The sequence below is a fragment of the Quercus lobata genome, chromosome 12 (assembly GCF_001633185.2).
Source record: "Quercus lobata isolate SW786 chromosome 12, ValleyOak3.0 Primary Assembly, whole genome shotgun sequence".
NCBI lineage: Eukaryota > Viridiplantae > Streptophyta > Magnoliopsida > Fagales > Fagaceae > Quercus > Quercus lobata.
Genome location: NC_044915.1, coordinates 15,429,762 through 15,455,905, shown reverse-complemented (window position 1 = coordinate 15,455,905; position 26,144 = coordinate 15,429,762). Strand labels below are relative to the sequence as shown.

Genomic DNA, 26,144 nt, shown 5'->3' with positions numbered 1-26,144 from the left:
ATAAGGGAGAGCGGAGGAAAGAAGTACTTTAAAAGAACTAGTTTAGTCACAATTGAGATTCTTATAATTATTTATATATTGCTAGTTACATTTATACTATACCCTAAAAAGACTAGCTTAGTCACAATTCAAATTTCTTGTAATTGTTTATAAAGCTCATATCAACCTAATATGTACCCAACGTAAAGCTCAACACAGATCCACACAACAAATATTTTACTAATATAATATCAATTTGGGGCATCACATCCCATACTCATGGTCCTAAAATATAATGCTATACTTATATAACAATCTAAAACAAAATATATTCCATATCCATTAACTTCTTCTTTTGAAAAGGGTTCGTGATGTATTGCAATAATTGAAGGAATCCATGTGCATTTTTTCAATCTCACATTTTTTTTTAAAAGAAAATTATCATTTACCTAAAAAGAAATCTTTCCATCTTCTTGACTGACAATAAAATATGTTGGGGTAGAACTTATATGTTGTCATGCCCCAACTCATCATGAGCATGATATTGTCCACATAGGGGGTGACGCATAGCTTAATCCCTCAAGGTTTTATAAAAGATCTCATACCAATTGGAATGTAAGGCCTTCATATAAGGTGCAAGACCTCCGAAATTTTATTAAATTGAAAATTCATTTACAAACTTGGAGGCCTATTTAAAGGCTCTGTAAAACTTGGCTGACATGAAAACATATTTTAAAATAGCTCCTAATTAATGTCCTACCATAATATGACCCTAATTTAACTTAAAAGGCATTAGATGCACCTAATATCAAATAAATAATGACCCTAAACCCTACATTCCAGAAATAACATAATAGATTTTAATTGGATTCTCAATTTTGCGTCACGTGTCTCATTTGATTTTTAATTTTGTGCCAAGTAAATTACTAAGTGTAAAAATTAAAGAGATCAAATCCAATTAGATTCTAAATTGGAGTATAATTTTTCGTCGCGTCTCCATCTAAATTTTTAATTTTTGTGGCAAGTGAATTATTAAGTGCAAAAACAAAAGAGTCTAAAACTAATTAAATTCTAAATCATATATATATATATATATATAATGAGAAACTCTTACATATTTTAGAAATGTATGGTTTAAAAAAATGAAAGTTAATACCATATATAATTTGAACCTGTTCTAAAAAAGATGTATTATTTGAAACATATAATTGTAATTATGCTACACACTAGTGTGTGTGTGTGTGTGCGCGCGCGTGCGCGTACGTATAGGCAAAGCTCAAAGACAGTTCAATTAAAATTTGAAATAAGAATTCAATTTTGAGCCATATGTCTATATTTATATGGAGACCACATCATAATTATCCACTTAAGTTCGTGTCATATATCCACTTAAGTTTTTAAATCTTTGTGCTAAGTGAATTAATGAGTACAAAATATTAAGAATATAATATTAATGAACTATAAAATTTTAAAAAAAAGAAACAAAAACAAAAACCAATCACATATATTCAATAAAAATCACCACACAACAAAGATCACCACATGTTCTATCTTATTAAAAATTAGAAAAAAAAATTCATAAATAGTATTAAATTTGGGTAAGAATTTTAATATGTAACTAATTACATTTACTTTTTTAAAAAATAATTTAACTAATTATTTATATTTGTATGATAAATAGTGTGTTTAATTTTAAATGTATCTATAAGTATGCATGTGTTACATGCTATTTTTTTTTTATAATTTGACTAATTATATTTTTATATTTTTATTATAAAAATTGTGTTTAATTTTAAGTGCATCAATACATTTGCATAGATTACATGCTAGAAATAAATAATAAATTACAGAAATTAAATTACAGATTTTGCCCCACACCAAATCGTGACCTCAAACCCTCCAAATCCTTATAAATAATTATGCAGATTGCTAAGAAACAATCCCGGCCCCTTGGAGTTCCCTAGGACAAGTAAGCTCAATGGACAAAAATTTACATGAGGCACCTCTAGACTCCCAAGAAAGGCAACGAAGAGATCTGAATCTCAATTTTCGACCAACCAAAATCTTTGTCAACAAAATACACGGGTTTTCTTAGACCCAGATTTTGACATTGCTTTACAAGGAATTTTTTTTTTTTTTTTTTTTTATGAATAAGAAATAAGGAATATTAATTTTTGTAGTTTTGGGCGTTAAGACCAAAATGTTTAGCATTACTTCCTCATTCTCTCTCTATTTAATTTTTATCGTGCCCATATGGTGTATGGAAAGCATCAGAAAACAGTGAGGAACGTTCTAGGTTTTCAATTTCATAGATTAAGCAGTTACTTTCCTACAAGATTTCATTCTTTCAATATCCTTTTCATCACGAAAAATAAGTAAATAACAAATAATCTGACACCAAAATCTCGTGAGATTTGATTCTGGAGAAGTTTTTTCAGCATGACATATATATATATATATATGGCCACGCCCATGCATTCTCATCACGCAATATAGTATAGATCCACCACCAAATCCCTCTCCTTCTTCATTGGCTGTTACAAAAGCCGACGCATTTGCTCAATTAGAAACCAACATTCTCACGAAACTCATGCACTCAACATTATTAATCTTATCCAAGTAGAGCCCAGGTTCTCTCATCTACACTAAGAAAAATAGATATCTGAAACAAACCCACCAAGCCATTTTGCTCAGCAATAATGTCTACTGCCACAAACCTTGAAGAGAACCCAAGTAAGAAAACCTTTCAAACACCTTCATCTCCCCCACCTCTAACTCAAAAATGGCCTGCTAGCTTATCAAAGATTATGCTTTCGGAGCTAAAAGCGCAAAGGGGAATTGCTGTTCCATTGGTAGCAATGAATTTGTCATGGTTTGCAAAGATAGCAATCACAACAGCGTTTTTAGGCAGGCTTGGGGAGCTCAAATTGGCAGGAGGTGCACTTGGGTTCACGTTTGCGAATGTCACAGGCTTCTCTGTCCTGAACGGCCTCTGTGGCGCCATGGAACCCATATGTGGTCAAGCTTACGGAGCCAAAAACTTTAAACTCCTTCACAAGACCCTTCTCATGGCAATCTTCTTATTACTACTTACCACACTACCTATAACTTTCTTGTGGCTCAACGTTGATAAAATTCTCATTTATTTTGGCCAACAAAAAGACATTTCAATTGTGGCAAAGACCTATCTCTTCTATCTCCTTCCTGATTTGGTAATCACTTCATTTCTATGTCCACTCAAAGCCTACTTGAGTTCACAGAGTATAACTGTTCCTATAATGTTTAGCTCGGCTCTAGCTCTAGCTGTTCACATTCCTATCAATATATTTCTCGCAAAAGTTAAGGGTCTTGAGGGAGTTTCGATGGCAATTTGGATCACTGATCTCATGGTAGTGATTCTACTTGCCTTATATGTGTTTGTAATGGAAAATAGTAGAGAGAGAGGGTGGAAGGAAGGTGGGTGGTGTGAACAAAGCATTAGTGACTGGCTAAGGTTGATCAAGCTCTGCGGACCTTGTTGCCTTACCGCCTGCCTTGAATGGTGGTGTTATGAGATTTTAGTCTTGCTCACAGGGAGGCTAGGGAATGCAAAGCAAGCTGTTGGAGTGTTAGCAATTGTGCTAAACTTTGATTACTTGCTTTACTCTGTGATGTTATCATTGGCAACATGTGCATCCACCCGTGTGTCGAATGAGCTTGGCGCAAACCATGCCGGTCCTGCATACCAGTCGGCATATGTGTCTCTGGGAGTGAGCATCGTAGCCGGTTGCATAGGTGGTGCGGTGATGGTAGCAGCCAGAGGAATATGGGGGCCTCTGTTTAGCCATGATAAGGGGACCATAAGATGTGTAAAGAAGATGATGTTGCTAATGGCTTTGGTGGAAGTAGTGAATTTTCCATTAGCAGTATGTGGAGGAATTGTCCGGGGAACAGCTAGGCCATGGTTGGGTATGTATGCCAACCTTGGTGGGTTCTACCTTCTAGCTTTACCCTTAGGTGTGCTTTTAGCCTTCAAGGCCGCACTTGGACTTGGTGGGCTGTTGATTGGTTTCTTTTTGGGAATGGTAGCTTGCTTGGTTTTACTACTGGTCTTTGTCATAAGGATCGACTGGGATGAAGAAGCGGGCAAGGCACAATTACTAGCACGTGATGTGGACATTGTTAAGGAAGATGAAAACCACTCAATTGTAGAGACAGGTAAAACTGCCCAAGTCTGAGAATAACTGAATAAGTTGTAACCATTTTTTTTTTCGCCTTTAGCATCAAAACATATGCTAAAAAATAATCAAGTGAATAGGTTAAATTGAAAATATATGACCCCATAAAACATTGCTGCAAAGTGCAGACTCCTATACTTGGGCACATTGCAGACCAATGTCTATTGCGGTCCTTATGTAGTAATCCTAAGCAATAATTTGGAAGCCCAGTGTGAGACTTGCCTAGAGTGTTTCAGATCCTCGTTTCATTGTTCCCTCAAGGAAAAGCCCATTAAGTAACGAAACTGCTGGCAAGCGAGAAAGGTGTGACACAACAAGAAAATAAGTTATTGTCATAAGACTCATAACACTAACCTAACCGGCAAACTCCATCACATGCCCTTAACAATTTTTCACGCAAAAGCGTCCTCAATTTGGGACAATGGAAACATTAGGCATTCAATAAAAATTGTATCCATATGAAGAACAACTTATATAGCTAGGCAATCTCAACAGGGAAGCAATCTGAGAAAGTCCTAATGGAAATGTCCATGACAGAACTTGCAACTTCAAAAGAAAGAATAGACAATATCATTGATCCATCTCCAAAAAAATATAGAATTACAAGTATATATGGTAACAAAAATCAAATGAATGTATCAATTATCTACAAATCCAGGTTCAGAACTTAAGACTCCAGCTCTTTGGCTTTCTCATCATTAAAGCCATTATCTTATGAACTGGTGATTCAATTACTTCAGACCATATGCCAAGAAGTAGATGAGATGTCGTAATTTCCCCAACATCAACTGCAGGTCACAAGTCAATGAAGCAGTAAAGGATAAGAATTCTGATTTGAACAACTATGGATCAACGGGCTCTATCTGCGTTTCACTACAACGTTAAAACGTTTAACGTTGCATTTAGAATGTTCATCACATTACTGTAATACCTTTTTTTTTTTTCTTTTTGAGAAACACGTTAGGACATTACTCTGTTTAGTCATTTATTTGTGTACAACATTACAATAATATAAGATTACCAAAAATCTCTATATCAAGAAAAAAAATTTACCAAAAATCTTATATTACCCTAATTTATAGTAATCTCTTTATTTTTTTATTTTTGAGAAAAAGTGATCTCATTATCTTATTATATAATGGTATCTTATATTTACCTATTTATGGAAATGAGATAGTCTTTCCAATTGACAATTTTTTTTTTTTTTTTTTGAAGGGATTGACAAAATTATTCATGCCAATATATTTTAATTACAAAATTGTCCTAACTTGAAATTTCAAATCCTAACCTAGTCCCTCTCTCTAATCTAACTTTATCTTTCTAGCCAAATCAATCCCAACCTGATGCTCAACCAGGTCCTTGCCTCTCTCTCTCTCTCTCTCTCTCTCTCTCTCTCTCTCTCTCTCTCTCTCATTTAGATTTCTCTATAATTTTGATATTCTATTTGTTTTAATGCTTTGTGATAAGCTTTTTACAAGTTCTTGAAGTTCTTAGATTGATTTGAATGGAGAAAGTTAATATATGAAGATTGATAAGTATTGTCAAGATAATAACAACCATATCACATCATATGAAGATTGATAAGTATTGTCAAGATAATAGCAACCATTTGTCTGAACTGGGCCGCGAACTAAACACCCCCTTAGAGATAAAATTACATTATCACAGACAAAAAGGCAACCATATCACAAGTAACAACAAAACGTTGAAATAGTATTGTTAAAGGACCCCTTAGATGGGAGTGGGATTTTGTACCAGATGCAATTTAATCCAATGGATGAAGAAAAAAGTTAATCTTTTTTCCATTGCCATTAGATTAGATGCAAAATGTTTTCTCACTTTTTAAAAAGAAAGTATTTGAACCAATGGCAGAGGAAAAAAAAGTTAACTTTTAAAATTTATAAAAGACAATTAGCACCAACAACAAAAATAAAGACCCTATGCAACTAGTTCAATTACATCTGGTGCTATCACGTTTTCAACTTTGAAAATATAACTTTAAAAGTCACAATTTTAGTGTATTGCACGTAGTGTGTGCAAATAAATACTGCCCTTCCAATTATAATGGATGTTTATCATCAAATCTATATATGGGTTACAAATGTATTTCTATTACAAGTGTAAACTAAGAAGGGGGAAGAGAGAGCCATCTGTTTACAAAGTAAAGAGAAGGGAGGTTTTCTGAGATTTTTGGACCTCTCAATTGGACCTCTGAGGTAGTGTGAAACTGGACCTGCTGAAGACTGGAGCAAAGGGTTCCTTAAATAGCTGGAGGAAGCCTTGGATCCTTTCATGAGATTGCTGGAATCACGGAGGGTGAATTGCTTTTACTCTGGGTGAATTTCTTTTCCACCGAAAGCAAACAGTAAACTGAATGATTCTGTCGGGGCACTGTTTGATGAACAGTAACGGTTACTGTTCATGAATAGTGATTTGTCCCCTTGCTTTTGTGCACAGTGTTCTGAGACTGTGGATGAATAGTAGTTTGTCGGCAACTTTGTTGGTGCGGGTACTGTTCTGAATAGTAACCGAGTTGCAAAGGTGGTTCTTGAGCTATTCGGGGCTTCTGGAGCTGTTCTGGAGTGACTAATCGCTGTCCAAGTTATAACCATCATAAGGATCTTGGGAATCCTGAAATGGGTCAATTGGAGCACGATTACATAAGGCTTCTGAAGAGGCAGGAGAGTTCTTTTCTTCTGACTCTAACTGTTCTGATTGGAGGAGTAATTGCTGGGCAAGATCTTTGAGTTCTTTGCTAGATTTCCCGATGATCTGGACGGAATCTAGACTAGATTGTGATCTTGTACTATGAGCAATTTCTTTCTGAACTGGAGTGGGGAATTCTTTGTGTATCTAGACAATAATCTCTTTAAACCTGAAATTATCCCACAATTTCACAAAGAATTCTCTGTCTGTAACTTACCCCATTTTGGTATCAGAGCCAAGTTTTGGCCGATAGTAAGTTGTAAGTTACTGTTTTAATTCAATCAAGTTGGCCAGTTCAACCGCCATAGTTATCCATTATTTTGTGCATTATACATTACTTTGAGTATGTTATCTCTAACAAACATTATTTTGTTTTACATCTATTTTTTGATAGCATTACCACTCCCATACTTATCATTCTTCATCTATTATTTCATCTTAGTCAGTGTTTACTGTTCCTTCTTTTGGTGGTAGGCTGAGCCTCTCGTTTATACTTCTGTCTATTATTCTGTGATTATTTGTTTAAACTAATCAGTTGTTTCCCAGTTATCTGCTTTTCCATATCTCTGTTTTAGCCCAAAGTTTGTTGCAGATGTATACTGTTGAGACGAGTAAGTCCAGATCTAAGTCGTAATGCAACCCAGTCAGACCCAGTGTCTTTCCTGTTCATGCTTGGTTCACCCGTGTCAGCCGAGAGAGAGGCGTTTTAGGGTGTTAGCATTGTGGAGAGTTTGTGGCAATAAGAGGTTGTAGTTAGCTTGTGAGAAGGCTTTGTCCCGTGAGTATACCCTGTTTCAGATCTAAAGGTTAGATCTAGGAATTTGGAGAAAAAAGGTAATTAGGATATAATTGTTTAATTTAAGCTTTAATTCAAAATGATGAATAGAATGTTTAAAAGGAGTAATTCATCCTCTAGCATTAGATCTTGCAGTACAACCCTCCCTGAGATTCCACAAGATGATGGAATGATAAACTCGGAGTCATACCAGCTTTCAGATCTAGATCAAAAACTAGGAGATTGGAGCATACCAAAAGTACCCACAAACCAAGTCTATAAGTCATCATCGATTCATCGTGGTCCTTGAAAAAGACTTTCAAAACAGACTACCATGTTAGGACTATAGAACAAATTTATAGCATCAACAAGGAGTATGAAACATGCTACTTGTTATCCCCTGCAGCAGTAAAACCTCACAGGAAAGAAGATCACAAATTCCTCCATATTGACCTAGTCCAAGTAGGAGTAAAACCACTGATCAGAGAAGGGTTAAACAACTCAATATATATATATCTAAAAACTAAAGTATAGCATTTATTGTTCCTACACTCCTGTTAAGTCATCTCATCATCCACGTCATCACCACATCATTATTTTTTTTACAATAATAAATATATAAATACATTGGCTTTACAAATTCATCATAGGAAGTTTTAACTTTACATATTCTTCTACTTTAATCTTAATGTTATAATTAAGTATTGTCTATACATATTTCTCTTAAACAGTTTTAATTTTGCATATAATTTCGCCCCTTTATCTTCCTTTATTTAGGCTGTTCTTATTTTCATTCTCTTACTATAAATTTGTCACTCTCTCCCATTTTATGCATATTTTTTCCCACACTAAAAGGTTCTCTCTCTCTCTCTCTCTCTCTCAATTTTTTTTCTTTTTGTTTGATTTTTTATGAGGTTTGTACTCCCATTGTCTTATTATTTGACTAATTCATACGTTTTCCTTGATGCAAGTATTTTTTATCATTTTATTTACAACACTAAATACTTTTAATGTTGTTGACCATATTTGGGGAAAAATCATATTATAATACGTTCAAAATTTGTGTTGTTGTCAGGTTTTCATTTATTTGGAAAACAACAGGATAGTCTGGACAATATGATGAAGAACAGTTAGTGCAATTGAAGAAGATGGTCATTGTGCAGTTTCATTTCACTATTTGTAAATATTTTGTTTAACAAATTAGCACCAAATTGTTATGTCTTTATTAGATGATGTTTTTAGATGCTTGAGTAATTGTTTTAAGCATTTACGAATATTTTGTATTGCTCATCTTTCTTATCTCATTAGTGTATTCTTTGGGATTTTTAAGTTATTTATTTATCTTTTCAATTTTCACATGTTGGATTAGATGTTAGATTAGATTATGATAGTATTAACACAATACTTCTTTTTTCAAAAAAAAAAAATTCTCTACTTTTTTCCCCTTTGTACTCTTAGTTTTTTTTTTTTTTTTAATTATTAAGAAAAAAGAGTTACAATCATTATGTATAAAGCTATAACCAACACTTTTGATTGGGAATAGTGACATATTTATATTGCGTTACTTCAAAAACTTATTAAAAATTTTGAGTCTGATTATAAATTGGATATTTGGTTTGATCACATCACGTTTGAAATGTTTTGGAGAATATTTCGAGCAATAATTCTGTAGGTAATTCATATTTTTCATCGTTTATTTACTGAATAGAAGCCTTTCATATACCCTCTACCATAAAACCAAAATCTTATAGTATTGAATATATATTTCAATTGTAACTAATGTTTAATAAGCTGCCCAAAGCCCCAAATTGTTACAGATAAGACAAATATATAAGTACATAAATATATCTTCATGTTTGTGAGTTTGAATGGATGTTTGCATAGCTTCTTTATCCTTTAGTCCTAAGTTATTAGCATTTTTTTTTTCTTTGTTTTTTAGTAAATAGAAGCCTTTCATATGCTCTTTACTATAAAGGCCAAATCTTATAGTATTGAATATATATATATATATATATATATATTTATATATTATCATTATAACTTACATTTAATGTTCTACCCCATAAAGTGTATCATTATTGAGATGTCTTGATTTGATTTGATTTGTGCTACATAATTCTTATTCACCAACCTAGCTATGCCTTAATCAATATTATAGTGTTTTTGTTGGAGCCAGTTAATCAGGAGGTACTATTAAGGCTGTACGAATTGGGCCTATGGCCCAATCCAAGGACATTAACTACTCCGAGGATGGCCAAATGAGGTTATAATGGGAATGGTATAAAGAGAAAAATAAAGATAGTACAAGATAAATTCAACACACGTCCAAGGAAAAAAGCCATCTCGGGAACAAGGATCCGAGGTCAGTAAGAGTGTTATATCACCCTAGACCTTCTTCAAAGTTACATCACAACTAGGAGTTGGACGTTGGACAAGGGGTAAGTAAAGAGAGGCAACAAATATCTTCAAAAACTGCTACCTCCACATTAAATGCCTCCCAACTAATTCTCTGGCCGCATTAATATGAAAGTGATACCTAAACAGTGACCAAGCAGCCTTACAGCTACTATTTGATGGTTCTGGGAGGTGTTGGATGGGACAAAAAGGAGATCCTAGAATCCAACCTACACGTGTATGGTAGGGATAACACCAAGGTTGTAATATATAGCACGGAAAGGTGATCTAAAAGGGGGATAATAAAAAAATCATAGAATCTAGGCAATAACATTGAGGATTCTTGTAACTATGTTCATCATCAAGATATTATAAGATAAGTTTTTCAGGCTTTGCCAAGGACAAATTTTCTTACTTTATTTGTGCTTAACAATCTTAATTCAGCAACTTTTATGGTCCATCTTTTAGAGTAGAACTAGTTCTTTCACCCACGATTTATAAATTCATTGTTTGGGTTTGTTGGGCTTAAACCCAATCCCATATTAAGTCTAATCCAAATACTGTCCTTACAGTTTTCATTAACCATCACGCATTCCATGTATCTAAATGGTCAGCAAATGATGCGAGCACCAAATAAATTAATATGGACATTTGAAAAAGTTTGTTTAAAACTAAATAAATAATTTCCAAATTTTATATACTTTTTAATGATACACAAAATTTTAAAATTAATTTTTATTAAAAAAATATTATTTTTCTACTTTTTATATTCCAGAGAAAAATTGTATTATTTTCATTTTGATATGACAAAAATTATATATATTACATTTGTGTTTGTCTCTATGATAACTGAAAATATGATTATGAAATACATTATTATTTATTAAATTAGTCCAAACTACAAAAAATAAATTTAATGAGACCACCTAAAAATATTATCATGCGCAACGCGCAGGGTCTGCGACTGGTTTAATATAAAAGTATTGTGTGGAGTTTGAGTCATATAAATATATATATATATATATATATATATATATATATAAGAGCATTAGTATTGGTGGTGCTAAAAAGGTATATTGCTATTTTTAGCACCACCAAATACAAAAAATAAGGCTACATTGGTGGAGCCAAATCCAAATAATTTGGCTACACAGCTACAGTGCATAGCTACTTTTGGCTGTGCATTGTAGCTCAAAAGTATAATGAAATAATAATATTTTATTTGCCTCTTCAATTAAATAATGTCTCTTTTTTTCTTTTGTAAGTCCGCTGGTTCAATCTTCAACCTCTCCCCTTTTGTTTTTCCTCTCTTCCTCTAGCCAACCCAAATCTTTAGTAGAAGCTCACCCTCTCCCTTTTATTTTTTTTTTCCCTCTCTTCCTTCACTCACCACCGACACATCAAATTTGCCCAATGTAGAACCATTAGATTTGCCCAACCGCCGACCCATCGAAGCTTTGTGCTCGATCAAGGCAGACAACAAGACAACGCCATGATCAGCGACGGCGGGAATTCTGGGTTCATGAGTTTTGGATAGCTGGGTTTGTGGGATTCCAATTTTTTTTTTTTTTTTTTTTTTTTTTTTTTTTTTGCTGGTATTTTTGGTTCTTCTTCGCATGGGTTTTTTGGTGTTTGATTTTTTTTTGTGGGTTTGGTTGTGACTGTGGGTTGCGGTTGAAATGGCGGTTTGGTGGCTGTGTTGGTGGTGATTTGGTAGTTGTGGTTGTGGTTGCCGTGGGCTATGTTGGTAGGAATGGCAACGAGTCAGGTTGGTGGTGGGTTTCTTTATGCTCGAACCCGCCCCGCTGGCTTGCCCCTGAAACCTGAACCCACCTCGTTTAATAAACGGGTTTTTTTTAAACCCCAAAACCCGCCCCGTCGGGCCCCACCCAGATTTGCCACTTCAAGGCCCAATCCTAAGTCCTTGAAGGGCCTAAACCGTGGCCCAATTTATTAAAAAAAAAAAAATCAATAGCATTTGACAACAAAATCACATAAATCTACAATAATTTAATTTCAAATTTCTCATTTTCTCTTTCAAAATCACAAACCCAAATACAAAAATCCTAAATATATAACCTTCAAAATACATTTGACAATGAAATAATACATAAAATCACAAACCCAAATACAAAAATCCTAAATACATAATCTTAAAAAAAAAAAAAAATTTGACAATGAAATAATACATAAAAATTACAAACCCAAATACAAAAATCCTAAATACATAACCCAAATACATAAAAATCCTTCATTTTTCCTTTTACACCAACACAAAACAACAATTGATCTACCCTTTACAACTCGAAAGCTATCACTATTTCAACCCTTCCTAAACTCCAAAAACAAAACCACAACACACCTGGAAAACCCAATAAAAATCCCTTCTTTTTCCAATCAAGGTGAGGTGAGGGAGGTAGGGAGGAAGGATCAGTGTTTATGGCGAGGTGGAGGAGTGGTGGTGCGGTAAGGGAGGGAGCGAGGATGGACCGGTGAGGTGGAGGAAAGACCAACGACAACGAGGTGGAGGAGGGCAGTGGTAGCAAGTAACAAGTAATAGTGAGAGTGAGGGAGAGGGAGGTGGTTGAGACTTGAGAGTGAGTGATGGAAAATGAAAAATGAGGATTAGGGTTAGGATAGTTAGTATTATAGTTAGGGTTTTTTAATTTTTTAATATATATACACGGGTCAGGTTTGGGTCGGGTATGCATAATACCCGCACCCAACCCAAACCCATTACGGGTTGGATTTCTAAAACCCAAACCCACCCCATTTGCTTCACAGGTCGAGTAGGGTACCCGCAGGTCGGGCAGTTTTTGTCATCCCTATGTGTTGGTGGTGGAGTAGTGGCTGGTTGAAAGTTTTTTGTGGTTGATATCTTTTTATTTTATTTTAATGAATTCTTTATATTATTTTAATCAAATAGCTAAAAAGGTAGATCTATTGATATTGGGTGTATTATAAAGTGAAGAGGTAAAATAGATAAAGTGACTTTTATAAGTGCTAAATAGCCAAATTTTTGCCTCTACCAATGTGAACGCTCTAAACACACACACATGGCCCATGCATTCTCATCACGCATTAAACAGCCAAGTACCTACTCTCTCTCTCTCTCTTTTTGTACCAACTCTCTCTTTTTTTCTCGATTGGCCGTTACAAAAGCCGATCCCTTTACTCATTTTGAAACCAATATGTTAAACCTATGCACTCAACATAATTAAAGGTTGCCTAAAAAGAGCCCAAGTTATCATCCTGATATCTGAAACAAACCCGCCAAGCCATTTTGCTCAGCAATAATGTCTACTACCACAAAACTTGAAGAGAACCCAAACATGAAAACCTTTCAACCATCTTCATCCCCGACACCTCCAACTCAAAAATGGTCAGCCAGCTTTGCAAAGATTGTGCTTTTGGAGCTAAAAGTGCAAAGGGGAATTGTTATTCCATTGATAGCAATGAATTTAACATGGTTTGCAAAAATAGCAATCACAACAGCCTTTTTAGGCCGCCTTGGGGAGCTTAACTTGGCAGGTGGCGCACTTGGGATCACGTTTGCTAATGTCACAGGTTTGTCTGTCTTGAATGGCCTCTGTGGAGCCATGGAACCCATATGTGGTCAAGCTTACGGAGCCAAAAACTTTAAACTCCTTCACAAGACTCTCCTCATGGCAATCTTATTATTACTACTTGCAACACTACCTATAACTTTCTTGTGGCTCAATGTTGATAAAATTCTTATCCATTTTGGTCAACAAAAGGATATATCAATTGTGGCAAAGACCTATCTTTTCCATCTCCTCCCTGATTTGGTAATCACTTCATTTCTATGTCCACTCAAAGCCTACTTGAGCTCACAGAGCATCACAATTCCCATATTGTTTAGCTCGGGTCTGGGTCTAGCTTTTCACATTCCCATCAACATATTACTTTCAAAAGCTAAGGGTCTTGAGGGAGTTTCAATGGCAACTTGGGTCACTGATCTCCTTGTAGTGATATTACTTGCCTTGTATGTATTTATGATGGAAAATAGGGAAAGAGGATGGAAGGAAGGTGGGTGGTGTGAACAAAGCGTTAGTGACTGGCTCAGGTTGCTCAAGCTCTGCGGACCTTGTTGCCTTACCGCCTGCCTTGAATGGTGGTGTTATGAGATTTTAGTCTTGCTCACAGGGAGGCTACCGAATGCTAAGCAGGCTGTTGGAGTGTTAGCAATTGTGTTAAACTTCGATTACCTGCTTTTCTCTGTGATGTTATCATTAGCCACATGTGCATCCACCCGTGTGTCAAATGAACTTGGTGCAAACCATGCCGGTCCTGCTTACCAGTCAGCATATGTGTCTCTGGCAGTGAGCTTCATCTCCGGTTTCATAGGTGCCATAGTGACAGTAGCAGCCAGAGGAATATGGGGGCCTCTGTCTAGCCATGATAAGGGGACTATAAGAGGTGTAAAGAAGATGATGTTGCTAATGGCTCTAATGGATGTAGTAAATTTTCCATTGGTAGTATGTGGAGGAATTGTCCGGGGAACTGCTAGGCCAACGTTGGGTATTTATGCCAATCTTGGTGGGTTCTACCTTCTATCTTTACCCTTGGGTGCAGTTTTAGCCTTCAAGGCAGCACTTGGACTTGGCGGGATGTTGGTAGGTTTCTTGGTGGGGATGGTAGCCTGCTTGGTTTTACTGTTGGTCTTTGTCATAAAGATTGACTGGGATGAAGAAGTTGTCAAGGCACAAAAACTAGCATGTGATGTGGACACTGTTAAGGAAGATGAAAGTCACTCCAGTTCCAGTGTGGACAAGTATGAGATCAACTGAATAAATTGTAAACATTTGTTTGTACAGTGTTATAAACGCCTTTAGCATGACAATTGAATAACTAGAAAATAGTCAATTGAATGGTAACAATTTGAATAACTAGAAAAATAGTCAATTGAATGGGTTCAATTCAAAACATATAACCGCACATATCAATGCTGCAAACTCTTATACTCGGGCATTATGTAACTAGGAAGCAAAGGTGCAGATTCAGATTCGGGTTCGGGTGTGGGCACAGTGCGGTGTGGCAACTCGGCAATTTTTGAAAAAGTAGGGCAAGGGTACCACAGGATTCGTTTATTAATAATTTATTAAATATATTTTTATTTTTATTTTCTATATATTGCTAAGCATTTTATATATATATATATATATAATGGTAAACATATACCAATTTAAGAGCAATAGTAGATAGTAAAATGAATACTGAATACACCATTCCATGATGTTCAAAAATTAGAATACAAGATCGAAAGTTTGAAACTAAAACAATGTTTCTGTAACTGAGAGATGGAGAGATTGAGACCGAGGTTTGAGATTTTATGAAAAGCTGGGAGAGTGAGCTTGGGTCAATGAGGCAAAGGAGAGATGGAGGGAGTCTGAGGGAGAGCCGTGGGTTAGAGAGAGAGAGAGGAGACACAGAGAACGATAGAGTCAGGGAGAGTTTGAGATGCGTTTAGAGTTTTTTCAACGGTGTATTTTGTCAAAAAAATTTACGTTTTAAAAAAAAAAAAAAAAACACTTATTTCGGCCCATATTGGACCGATTCAGGGCCTGTTTTGGACCGAATCAGACCGTATCAAAAAAAAAAAAAAATCGATCACAAATGTGTGTGCAGCTGCATCCATGGCCGCACGGCGCGTCTGTGCATATCAGACTCGGATGCGCCAACCCAATTGGTGCACCCATGCTTTCCAGCTATGCAGACCAAAGTCTATTGTTGTTCTTGTGAAGCACTCCTAGGCAATCATCCTCAGAGACTTGCCTAGAGTGTTTCAGATTCTCATTTCATTGCTCCCTCAAGGAAGCCCATTTCGTAATGAAACTACTGGCAAGCGAGAAAAGTTAAAGAATTGTCATGACACTAATTTAAATGGCAAACTCCATCACATGCCCTGAATAATGTATCACGCAACTCAGCGTTTTCAATTTGGGACATTGGAAAAATTAAGCATTCAATTAAAATTCTATTCATATGGAGAACAACTTTTATAGGCAAGCTCAACAGGGAAGCAATCCGAGAAAGTCCAAATGAAGTGTCCATGACAGAACTTGCAACTTCAAAGGAAAGAACAGACAACATTAATATATCTCCAAAAAATAGAATTACAAGCATGGTAACAAACCTCAAATGAATGTATCAATCATCTACAAATCCAGGTTCTGAACTCAAAGACTCCAACTCTTTGGCTTTCTCATCATTAAAGCCAAGGGTAGCCATTATCTTATAACCTGGTGATTCCACTTCAGACCATATGCCAAGAAGCATATGAGATGTCGTAATTTCCCCACCATCACCTGCAAGTCACAAAGTTAATCATGGAGTGTGGGAAACAAATTATGATGTGAACAAATATGTATCCTCAGATGCAGTAATGCTTCAACCAGAAAATGTAGGGTCCGGCAGAGCTGTCTCCAATTCAAAGAAGTTTATTGAATAGACAGAGTATTAAAGCTATTAAATTACATCAATATAGACAGAAAGGCAGCCATCTCACAAGCAACAGAAAAACGTTTCAGTAGTCTTTGTTAAAGGGCCCCTAAGATGACACTTATTTTGCAATGTGTCTCCTATAATGGTTCTTTCCATGTAATGGAAATTTATCCTCAGATACTTGATAATATTTTTTGAGAAGTAATACTTGTTAAATTCAATGGAACCATATGGAAAAACAATACATACTCATACTTTGTTTTTATTCTTAATTCATTCATAGATACCTTATATTTTCTCCAATATTTAAAGGAAAGACTGATGTTTGCTTTTCAATTCATAAAACTAAGATTTTATAACAAATAGACTTTTTAAAAAGATGAATATGGAGGTTCCAGCAGCAATTAAATTAGAGAGAGACAGCTATAGAAACTTACCCAAATGTAGAGACAATGCTGCTTATGAAAATTATGAAGTGGCAAAAAAAAGCTTATCCGAGAGGCTAAATGTAAGGCCTATGATAACTTATATAACAAGTTGGGACGAAGGAGGGAGAAAAGCATATTCATAAACTTGCTTAGAATAGGGAAATGAAAACAAGAGACTTGAAAGGTGTTTGGTGCATTAAAGATGAAGGTCAAATAGTGTTAGTAAAAGAAGAGCAAATTAAAGAGAGGTGGAAAAGTTATTTTGATAAACTTTTTAATGGAAATGATATGAGAGATTGGAGCAACTTGGGTAACTCATTAGAGGATAGAAACCATATATTTTTTTCGAAGAATTAGGATGACTAAGGTAAAGAATGCATTAAGTATGATGAAAATGGGAAAAGCCGAGGGATTGGACAAAATCCCCATTGAAGTCTGGAATACTTGGGTGATGTGGGTGTATGCTGGTTGATAAACCTTTCCAATAAGATCTTAAGTGTTAACAAAATGTCTAGTGAGAGGAGGAGAAGTACTTTAATACCTATTTATAAGAACAAGTGAGATATTCAAAACCATAAAAATTACCAATTAAACTTATGAGTCACAATATGAAACTTTGGGAAAGAGTGATTGAACATAGGTTAAGACATGAAACAACAATATCAGAGAATCGATTTTCTTTTATGCCAGAATGATATACCATGGAAGCTCACTAAATAAATTCAAAAGGATTATTGTGTGATGATATAGTATCAGCCAGCTATGCTTTTTGATATCAAATGTTGGGCTATTCTACTATTGTAAATGGTGAATCATAAAGATGGAGAGAGTGAAGAGAATGTGAATCATAGAATACGAGTAGGTGGATGAAGTAAAGAAGTGCATCAAGAATATTGTTGTGCAATCATAGAACACCTATTAAGTTAAAGGAAATTTTGTAAGACTGCTATACAACTAGTTATGCTCTATGGTATCAAATGTTGGGCTATTAAGAAGCAAAATATTCGTAAAATGAGTGTAGCTAAAATGAGAATGTTAAGATGAATAAGTATAAATACACGAAGTGAGGAAATTTGCTTAAAAATAAGGGTAGCCCCTATTGATGAAAAGATAAAGAACCGTCGCTCTTGAGATAGTTTGGTTATATTTAGAAAAGAGCGAGTAATGCACTGGTAAGAAAGAATTGAGTTTTTTTTTTTTTTACTTATCGAAAAATAGAAAGAATGAGTTTATCCAAGTTGAGAGAAGGAAATTAAGGTAGAGGAAGACCAAAAACCACATTAGTAGAAGTAACAAATAAGGACATGTCAATTAAGAAAGTAATATAGAGTACGACTTTAGATAGAATATAATGGAGGAAAAGAATACATGTGGCTTAACCCAAACTAATCTATTGAGGATCCATAGCCAAGCCCAAAATTTTGGAACTAAGGCTTTGTTGTAGACATTTTAAAAAGATGCTGAAACCATAAATACAATTCTAAACTAGGAGTCTCTCCTCTATTAATAATTTTATAATTGTTGGGTATAGGCCATAGGTTTTCTTTTATTATGGGTCTTTATTTATGGGTTTTGGTTTAATTTAAACAGGGTTTTGTATACTAGTCAAGGTAGAAGCCCTGGTCCTACCAGGAGAAGTCAAGAATAGGGTCTATGTAAGTGTTCTACTATACTCAAACAAGTGAGAGTTGATTAATAAAATTTTTGAGTGTTTTGAGTACTGAGATATGTTGGCCTTTGTGTAATGTTTCCCTCTCTCTTCTATCTCTTTTCTTCTTCTCTTTCTTATGGTAATATTCACAGGTACTGTTCATACAGCCCCTAAACACCATAAAAACCTCTTTTTCCTTCTTCCTTACAACCCCAAACCAAGCCCTTTTTTTTACCTACCAAAACCCTAATGGTCAATTTGGATTGGGGTGGGGGGGAGGGGGAATAGAGTAGACTTAGCCAGAAATTAGGCAAATTTTCGGCCAACTTTACTCTACTCTCCATCCATCCAAACTAGCCCTAAATCCCCACACACTTTCTTCTACCAAATAGCCATCACATAACTCATCAAAACACATTTTAATTCCAAATACAACCCATAACCCAACAACTCTAAATCCTATTTTTACAAACCCTCCTAAACCTTAACCCACCACAACCACACAAATAAATTCCCTCTATTTGCCCTACATAAACTTGGTATCAGAGCTAAAGTCTTTACCAAAATCCTATCCTAAGTTTTTTGCTAAAATCCCCTTGATTTTCCCTACATAAACTTGGTGTCAAAGCTTAAGTCTAACCAAAATCCTATCCTGAGTTTTTTGCTAAAATCTTCTTCCGCCAACCACTCTACAAAATTTCTTTTTTTTTATAAGTAATAAGAGTATTATTAATCAAACTAATAAACAGAAGAAAGCAAATACAAGGTGTTCATGATGGTGAACACAAGGAAAAGCAACAAACAAACAAACAGCAACAAACAACAAGAAAAAACAAACTTAAAGTGCAATACTAAGAGAAGAAATAAACTCCAAGATAGTGGAACAATCCAAGAAGCCCCAACACCTAGACCAATCAAATAAAGTCTTTTGGCATAGAGCTTGTAATTGAACCAAGGATTTCTCGGTATCCTCAAAAGAGCGTCGATTTCTTTCCGTCCAAACAATCCACATCAAACACAGGAACCATATTCCAAATGTCTGAATAAAATTTTCCCAACCAAAAGCTCCAACAATACACGAAACTTTCCACAGAGCCTAGCATGACCCATTGAGTCCCAAAGATCTGAAACATATAAACCCATAGAGAGTGAGCTACAGTGGAGGAGAAGATGATCCACAGTTTCCTCATTCCGATGACACATACAACACCGATTCACCAAAATGCACCCCAAAACATAAGATTATCCAATGTAGGAATCTGCCCATGAACCGCTGTCCACACAAAAAAAAGCCACCCTCTTAGAGATCTTAGCTTTCCAAACACCCTTCCACGGGAAAATGGAGGCAGCTGCACTCTACAAAACTTCTCATCCAAGATAATGGTGACTAACCCAAAATTAGAGTCTCGGTTTAGGCTTTTTCTCAAGCCTACCAAAAAAAAAACACTCTGAACCAGTTATGAGAGTATGTGATTTCAATGGGAGTAAAAGTTGAAGAATTATTCGCCATGAAAGGAACCTAAAACAAGCTCTCAGCAGTTGTTCTTGGAAAATTTTCTGCTGAAACCACCATTGATCAAGAGCCCCAATACTCTAAATCAGCTCCAAGTGCAACCCATGTATTTTCCACAAGTTTAACACCCTTTTCTCCCATAAATTCTTATGGACGAAGCACTAGTCAGATGCCACAACAAAAAAAAAAAAAAAAAAATCCAACATTGTTCTCACACATCAAGGTGCTGGTTTTATGGAAGGGAATCAACCTTATGGGGAAGGCAATCCAGAGGTGGTCTTTGATTGTTTGCATAGTATAGAAAGCTTTTACAGATGGTATAGCTTAAGCAAAGAGCGAAAACTCGTTTTCACAGAGGCTAAACTCAAAGGGACAGTTCGAATATGATGGGAAAAGTATCAAAAAACTCACTATGTAGTCATTCGATCTTGGGAGGATGTGTGAAGTGCTATGACTCGCTACTTTATAGTTTATAAAACCTAATTTCAAGCAACAAGCTCACTTGTAATTTAAACAGTGCAAGATTGTATTCTATTAAAGAGTCATCAAGTTCTGTAACTTCACTATAAGATTGGGATTCCCATGGAATGTGATGATTTCTATGTATCACCAAGGATGCACGGACGCGGCTCCCAGGCCAGCGCACCCGCGTCCGACGCGGCGGGACGCGGCGACGCGGGAGGGACGCCGCAGACCGCGCGTCCGTCCCGCGTCGTGCCGCGTCGCGCCACGTGGCGGATCCCGACTCGGGCCGACGCGGGCCGACGCGGCCAAAATCGGCGCCGACGCGGCCGAAATCGGGCCGACTCGGCCGAAATCGGGCCGAATCGGTCCGTATCGGCCGTATCGGCCATATCGGCCGGCGACCGATACGGCCGAAACATGCCGGAATCGGCCGGAATCGGCCGAAACAGGCCGAAATCGGCCGTGAAAATTGCCAGAGAGGCCGAAATTCTGGCCTCAGATGCGTTTCTTGCCTTATTCTTTCTTTGTTTTGTGAATCAAGTATATTAATGTGTTTTTTAAGAATATTTTAATAGTAAAAATATATAGAAAATATAAATAAAAATATTTTTAATAATTTTTTAATCGCCGAGTCCCGCCGCACCCGCACCCTACTTTTTCAAAAATTGCCGAGTCCCGCACCCGCACCCGCACCCGCACCCGAGTCCCGAAACGCACCCGTGCTTCATAGTGTATCACCAAGGCTTGAATCCTAATATTTATTCAGGTTTGGCTGCAAGTAAGCTGTATCCTATGGCTGATGCAATTCAAGTTGCATGCCAAATGGAAGAGGAGACTAAATAGAAAGCCTTAATGAGAGCTCTAGTGGCAAGCAATATTAGAAGTGAGAGAACAATTGTGGATGCTAATTGGGAGAAGTTTGTTGATAAGTCTTGAGGTAATTCTTATCCCCCAAACAAGAATGCACATTCTAGTGCTTCTTCATCACAAGGAACTAGTAGTTCTAATTCTAGAATAAAGTGTCATGGTTTAGGTCATATGTCTTTTCAATGTCCTTCAAAACCAATTGCTGCTGGAAAAGGATATTCCTAAAATAGGTCAAAAGGCAATGAGCCAATAAAGGGACCCAAACAACCTGAACTTGAGGAAGAGATTGTGAACCTCTCAATGCTAACTTGTAGGTGAATGTTCATGAGCTAGATCTAGATGATGAGGGTATAATAGGTGTCATTCATCCACCTCTTACAACAATTAAACAAGACATTCAAGAGAATGAAGATAGGGGAAAGATTTTTCAAACTTGAGCCAACTGCGAACAAATATGTTCTTTGGTAATTGACACCGGGAGTTGTACTAATGCAATATCTAAGGAAGCAGTGAAGAAATTGGGATTAAAAGTAAAGTTCCCTCTGGATTTATATCATGTGGTATGGATCACTAACACAAAGTTGAAGGTTGATAAACAATGCCTAGCCACATTTGATATTGGCAAGCTTAAGGAGATTGTTATGTGTGATGTGCTGCCTCTTAAACTGTGTCACATACTTTTGGGTTGGCCATGGATCCCTAGTGACACCATAATGGGCATGCCAATACTTACTCTTTTGTTGATGGAAACAAGAATTGCACTCTCACACGTGCTAACGACATGACAATCTTGAAGTTGAAGAACAGTTCCTTTCTTATTTGAAAAAGTGTTCCTTCTAATGGCATTCTTGGTTTAGCTCCTAATTCGACGGAGTTGGTTCTTTTCAAAGGGGACAAGGAAGAGTTCATGGTGCAACCATAGCAAAAAGAATATCCTCTTTGGAAGCCTAAGGCTAAGGCTAAGGCAAAGCCCAAGAATAAGTGTCCATGGTAAATAATTAGTTTTTTATATTTTATTTGTTTATTCTAGAGTCAATGGTATTTTAGTAATTTTACAATTTTTGGGTATGGGGCTTATGGGCCATGGGTCTTCTTTTATTTTTAAGTCTTATTTAGTTTAGGGAAAGGTTTGGGTGGATCCGTTGAAATGTGGACACATGGCAATTATTTGACATGTGTCCAAATCCCAACTAGTCCATGGCACACGAGCACTAGACCCAAGTCGATTCCTTTAGTTTATGAGTCTTTACGCATCAATTGTGATTTAATTCAAAATAGGGTTTGGTTTACTGGTCAAAGTAGAAGTCCTAGTCATACTAGGAGAAGTTAAGAATAGGGCCTATATAAGTGTTTTATTGTACTCAATCAAGTGAGAATGATTAATAAAATTGTTTAGTGTTTTGAGCATTGAGGCAAGTTGGTTATTGAGTGATGTTTTCTCTCTCTCTTCTCTCTCAATATTCTTCTTCTCTTTAATCACGGATACTGTTGATACAGCCCCTAAACACTGTAAAAATATCTATTTTTCTTCTTCCTTACAACCCCAAATCATGCCCTTTCTTTTACCTATCAAAAGTCAAAACCCTAAATCCCCACTACTTTCTTCTATCAAATAGTCATCAAATAACTCATCAAACCACCTAATACAACCCATAACCCAACAACTCTAATTCTATTTCTACGTCATAGCTTTATATAAAGGGACATTGTTCGACTGGTCATGAGCTCAAGGATTCAAGTATAGTGATTTCATTCCATTGTTTCTAGATTCTCTTCTTATTTGTACATATTTGGTTTTTTTTCTTCTGTTTTTTTGTATGTGTGTTTTCTTTTGCTACATATTCTCCTTGCATAAAGTAACCTTGTTTAATAAAATTTTTCTTACTTATAAAAAAATATATATTATATATATAAACCACATAAAGCTTAATAACGTGAATAGATAATGACATGAAAACAATATTTGGACCTTTTACATATCTAGAGTGAGACGACAATACTTCATTTTTCCAACAATTTTCTATCTAATGTTCTAAACCACAATAAATTGAACTCCAACAAGATATTCAGAATTCAAGAAAGAATAAGTTTCTACTTTCAACTGTATCCTTAATTTTTCACTTTTGCAAGATTAAATCCTTCAGCATAATAAAGTTCAGAAATCAGAGTACAATAATCAAATTACAGAAGACAGGCAGAATCCATACATGCCTATAATTTCAACATTATAAAAGTTAAATTATAGCTAATTGTTTTCTACAGAAGTCATTACTCTATGCTGAGATCTTCTCAGCCATTTTACGCAACTTTTCAATCAGTTAACTTCTTATGTACTTGTTTGCATGTTCATGGCACAATTCATCTGACCATCCATGTATTCCATTTTTGTGTGTATTGTATCGCAAATGATAACGTATACTCACAAAACATACAAGAATGAAACTCTAGAATATAGAAAGGATAACACCAACGACAAGAACAGCCAATCAACAGGAGCTTACCAGATTTTAGTTTCTGATCAACAGCCCAGTCAAGGGCCCTTTGAGCCGCTTCAGTTGGAGGAGGATGCTCAGGACTAAAAAAAAACCTTTCACCTTTCCCAAGTAACTTGATAGTTTCTTCACGCACCTTAAATAGAGTAATCCCATTTGCTCGCAAAAAGTTTGAAGCAAGACTAGTTCCTGCACCATTATGGAAAAGATTTATAGAGCATTATAAGTTATAACTGCAGATCTGTTTTATATAAAAATAAAAATAAAAGGAGACAATGAAGTAGCAGTGACAAATCTACAGTTATGGTGTATTATAATGGTTTCCTTAGCAGCAATGCTATTGGCCAAAGTGGTGGATCAACGCAGTGACAAGAGTAATGAAGGCTGGTGATGATAAAGACACAACATGAATAAACTCATTAGAAGGTTACTTTTACCAAATCCAGGAATAGTACACATTATTATCCATCTTTTTTTTTGTTTTAATTCATCAAATTGTAATAGGGTGTAACATGTTCATCTATTACCACCAAGATCACACCTGAATTGTGTCATCACAATATTACCACCATCAACAATTTAACCACCAAAATCATAACAAGATCATCTATTACAGCCAATCATAGACAAATTTTATAATTGATTGCAATTTCACTCGTCATAAGGCCTTCAAATTTCAAGTCCAACCAGAAATTTGTTTACTTTTTGCAATACAATAACTGTCTCCTAAAGTCCAAAGGCTAAGGTTTCTTATTCATTTGAGCTTATACATTGCTAAAATTGGAATTTAGACTCTATAATAACAGTTGGAAGCATCAAATATATAAACAAATCAAAAAGGGGGAAATAAGAAAGCAAAGAAGAAAAGAGAGGTTGATAGTGATAGAGATAGTGATACCCTCAATAAGAATCCCCATGAGAAGGGATTCAGTCCCAGTAGTTGGGTACTTGAGCTTCCTGGCTTCCAGCTCTCCCATAGCAAATGCCTTTATTGCACTCCTTGACCATCTGCTCCATTCTCAATTCACCCACTACAATTTCTCAATACCAACCACCCCCAACAAAACAAAACAAAACCATAAAACCCAAAAATCTTAACTTTCTGAAAGAAGTTCAGCTAAACTCACTTGGGAATTTTCACAGTGGAGGAAGAAGCTCTCTCTGGCTTTCTGCAAAATCAAAAACGAATTATCTGAAATTTCCAATTCCAAAATGGGAAATTTATATACATATTTTTCAGAGTTTGAGAGAATTGGAACTTACGCAGTGGGGAGGCAACACGACACCGTTGCGGTGATGGGTCGGTGCCTTGACAAGTGGGGTGGTTGTCTGAGATTTGAGGAGTGAAGCGAGAGTTGGTTGGTGCCTAGCCATGCGCATGGGTGAGGTACACTTTGTGGTGGTCTGAGAGTCCGACCCAGGTGCGGGGGATACGGGTCGGGTCGTCTTCTAAGGTTGGAGTCTGAGTCTGAGAATAATAACGAGGGTGTTCTTGTTGTTGGAAACTTGGAGATTGTGTGAGCTGCCATTTTTGGTAAGAAAAAGAAAGTAGTAGGAGTAGTAATCCTCGGGCATATAGAATATATGGATAGAAAGAGAACGACGCCGTATTGCTGGCTTTTCTTTGAATAATTTTTAAGGTAACGTATTGATTTCTTAAAAAATATAACTTTTAGCATATCTTGTAATATATCTAATATTATAGGTTTTATTTTAACATTTAACATATTAAAATAATATAATTAACACATAAAATAATATATCTAACACAATAAATAACAGTCATAAATAAAGTTTGGACTGAGCTAAAATGATTATAATTAGATGAAATTAATGTAGATTCAACTTGTTTGCTTAGATATTAACTTCATCAATTTTGTTTCTCAATTTTTAAAATCGAGTTGATTTCATCCTCATGTCTATTCTCCTTTAAAATCTTAACAAGATTCTCATTGAAAGTTGTTATGAAGTTCCATGATTTCCTTCCAACATGTGCTACATTTGCTAAGTTAGATAAATGCTATTTACGAATTTTAGTAGAAATGGGATCCAATAATGAAATGAATATGAGTTTGAAAGTTAAGGGATGGAATTAAGTCAATTAATAGTTAAGTTAAAGTTACCGGAATTCAACTTTTCTAAATAGTTGGAGAATCAAATTAATAACCAAACCTAATTATAAATCTATCCAA

General features: G+C 35.8%; 3 protein-coding genes across 3 annotated transcripts; 2 read left to right on the top strand and 1 right to left on the bottom strand.

The window, feature by feature from the left end:
- Nucleotides 1–2,198: 2,198 nt before the first annotated feature.
- LOC115970962 (protein DETOXIFICATION 56-like) lies at nucleotides 2,199–5,180 on the top strand. The gene has a single exon (XM_031090606.1). It carries the CDS (start codon nucleotides 2,679–2,681, stop codon nucleotides 4,194–4,196), a length of 1,518 nt encoding a protein of 505 aa, XP_030946466.1. The 5' UTR covers nucleotides 2,199–2,678; the 3' UTR covers nucleotides 4,197–5,180.
- Nucleotides 5,181–13,282: 8,102 nt separating this feature from the next.
- On the top strand, nucleotides 13,283–14,928 carry LOC115972447 (protein DETOXIFICATION 56-like). Its single transcript, XM_031092737.1, has one exon. The coding sequence runs from the start codon at nucleotides 13,368–13,370 to the stop codon at nucleotides 14,880–14,882; it is 1,515 nt and encodes a 504-aa protein (XP_030948597.1). The 5' UTR covers nucleotides 13,283–13,367; the 3' UTR covers nucleotides 14,883–14,928.
- Nucleotides 14,929–16,024: 1,096 nt separating this feature from the next.
- Nucleotides 16,025–25,595, bottom strand: LOC115972439 (ATP-dependent Clp protease ATP-binding subunit CLPT2, chloroplastic). Its single transcript, XM_031092727.1, has 5 exons — nucleotides 25,216–25,595; nucleotides 25,080–25,121; nucleotides 24,851–24,960; nucleotides 23,962–24,141; nucleotides 16,025–16,400 (listed from the first exon to the last, which is right to left on the bottom strand). The coding sequence occupies exons 1-5, from the start codon at nucleotides 25,479–25,481 to the stop codon at nucleotides 16,243–16,245; spliced, it is 756 nt and encodes a 251-aa protein (XP_030948587.1). The 5' UTR covers nucleotides 25,482–25,595; the 3' UTR covers nucleotides 16,025–16,242.
- Nucleotides 25,596–26,144: the final 549 nt, after the last annotated feature.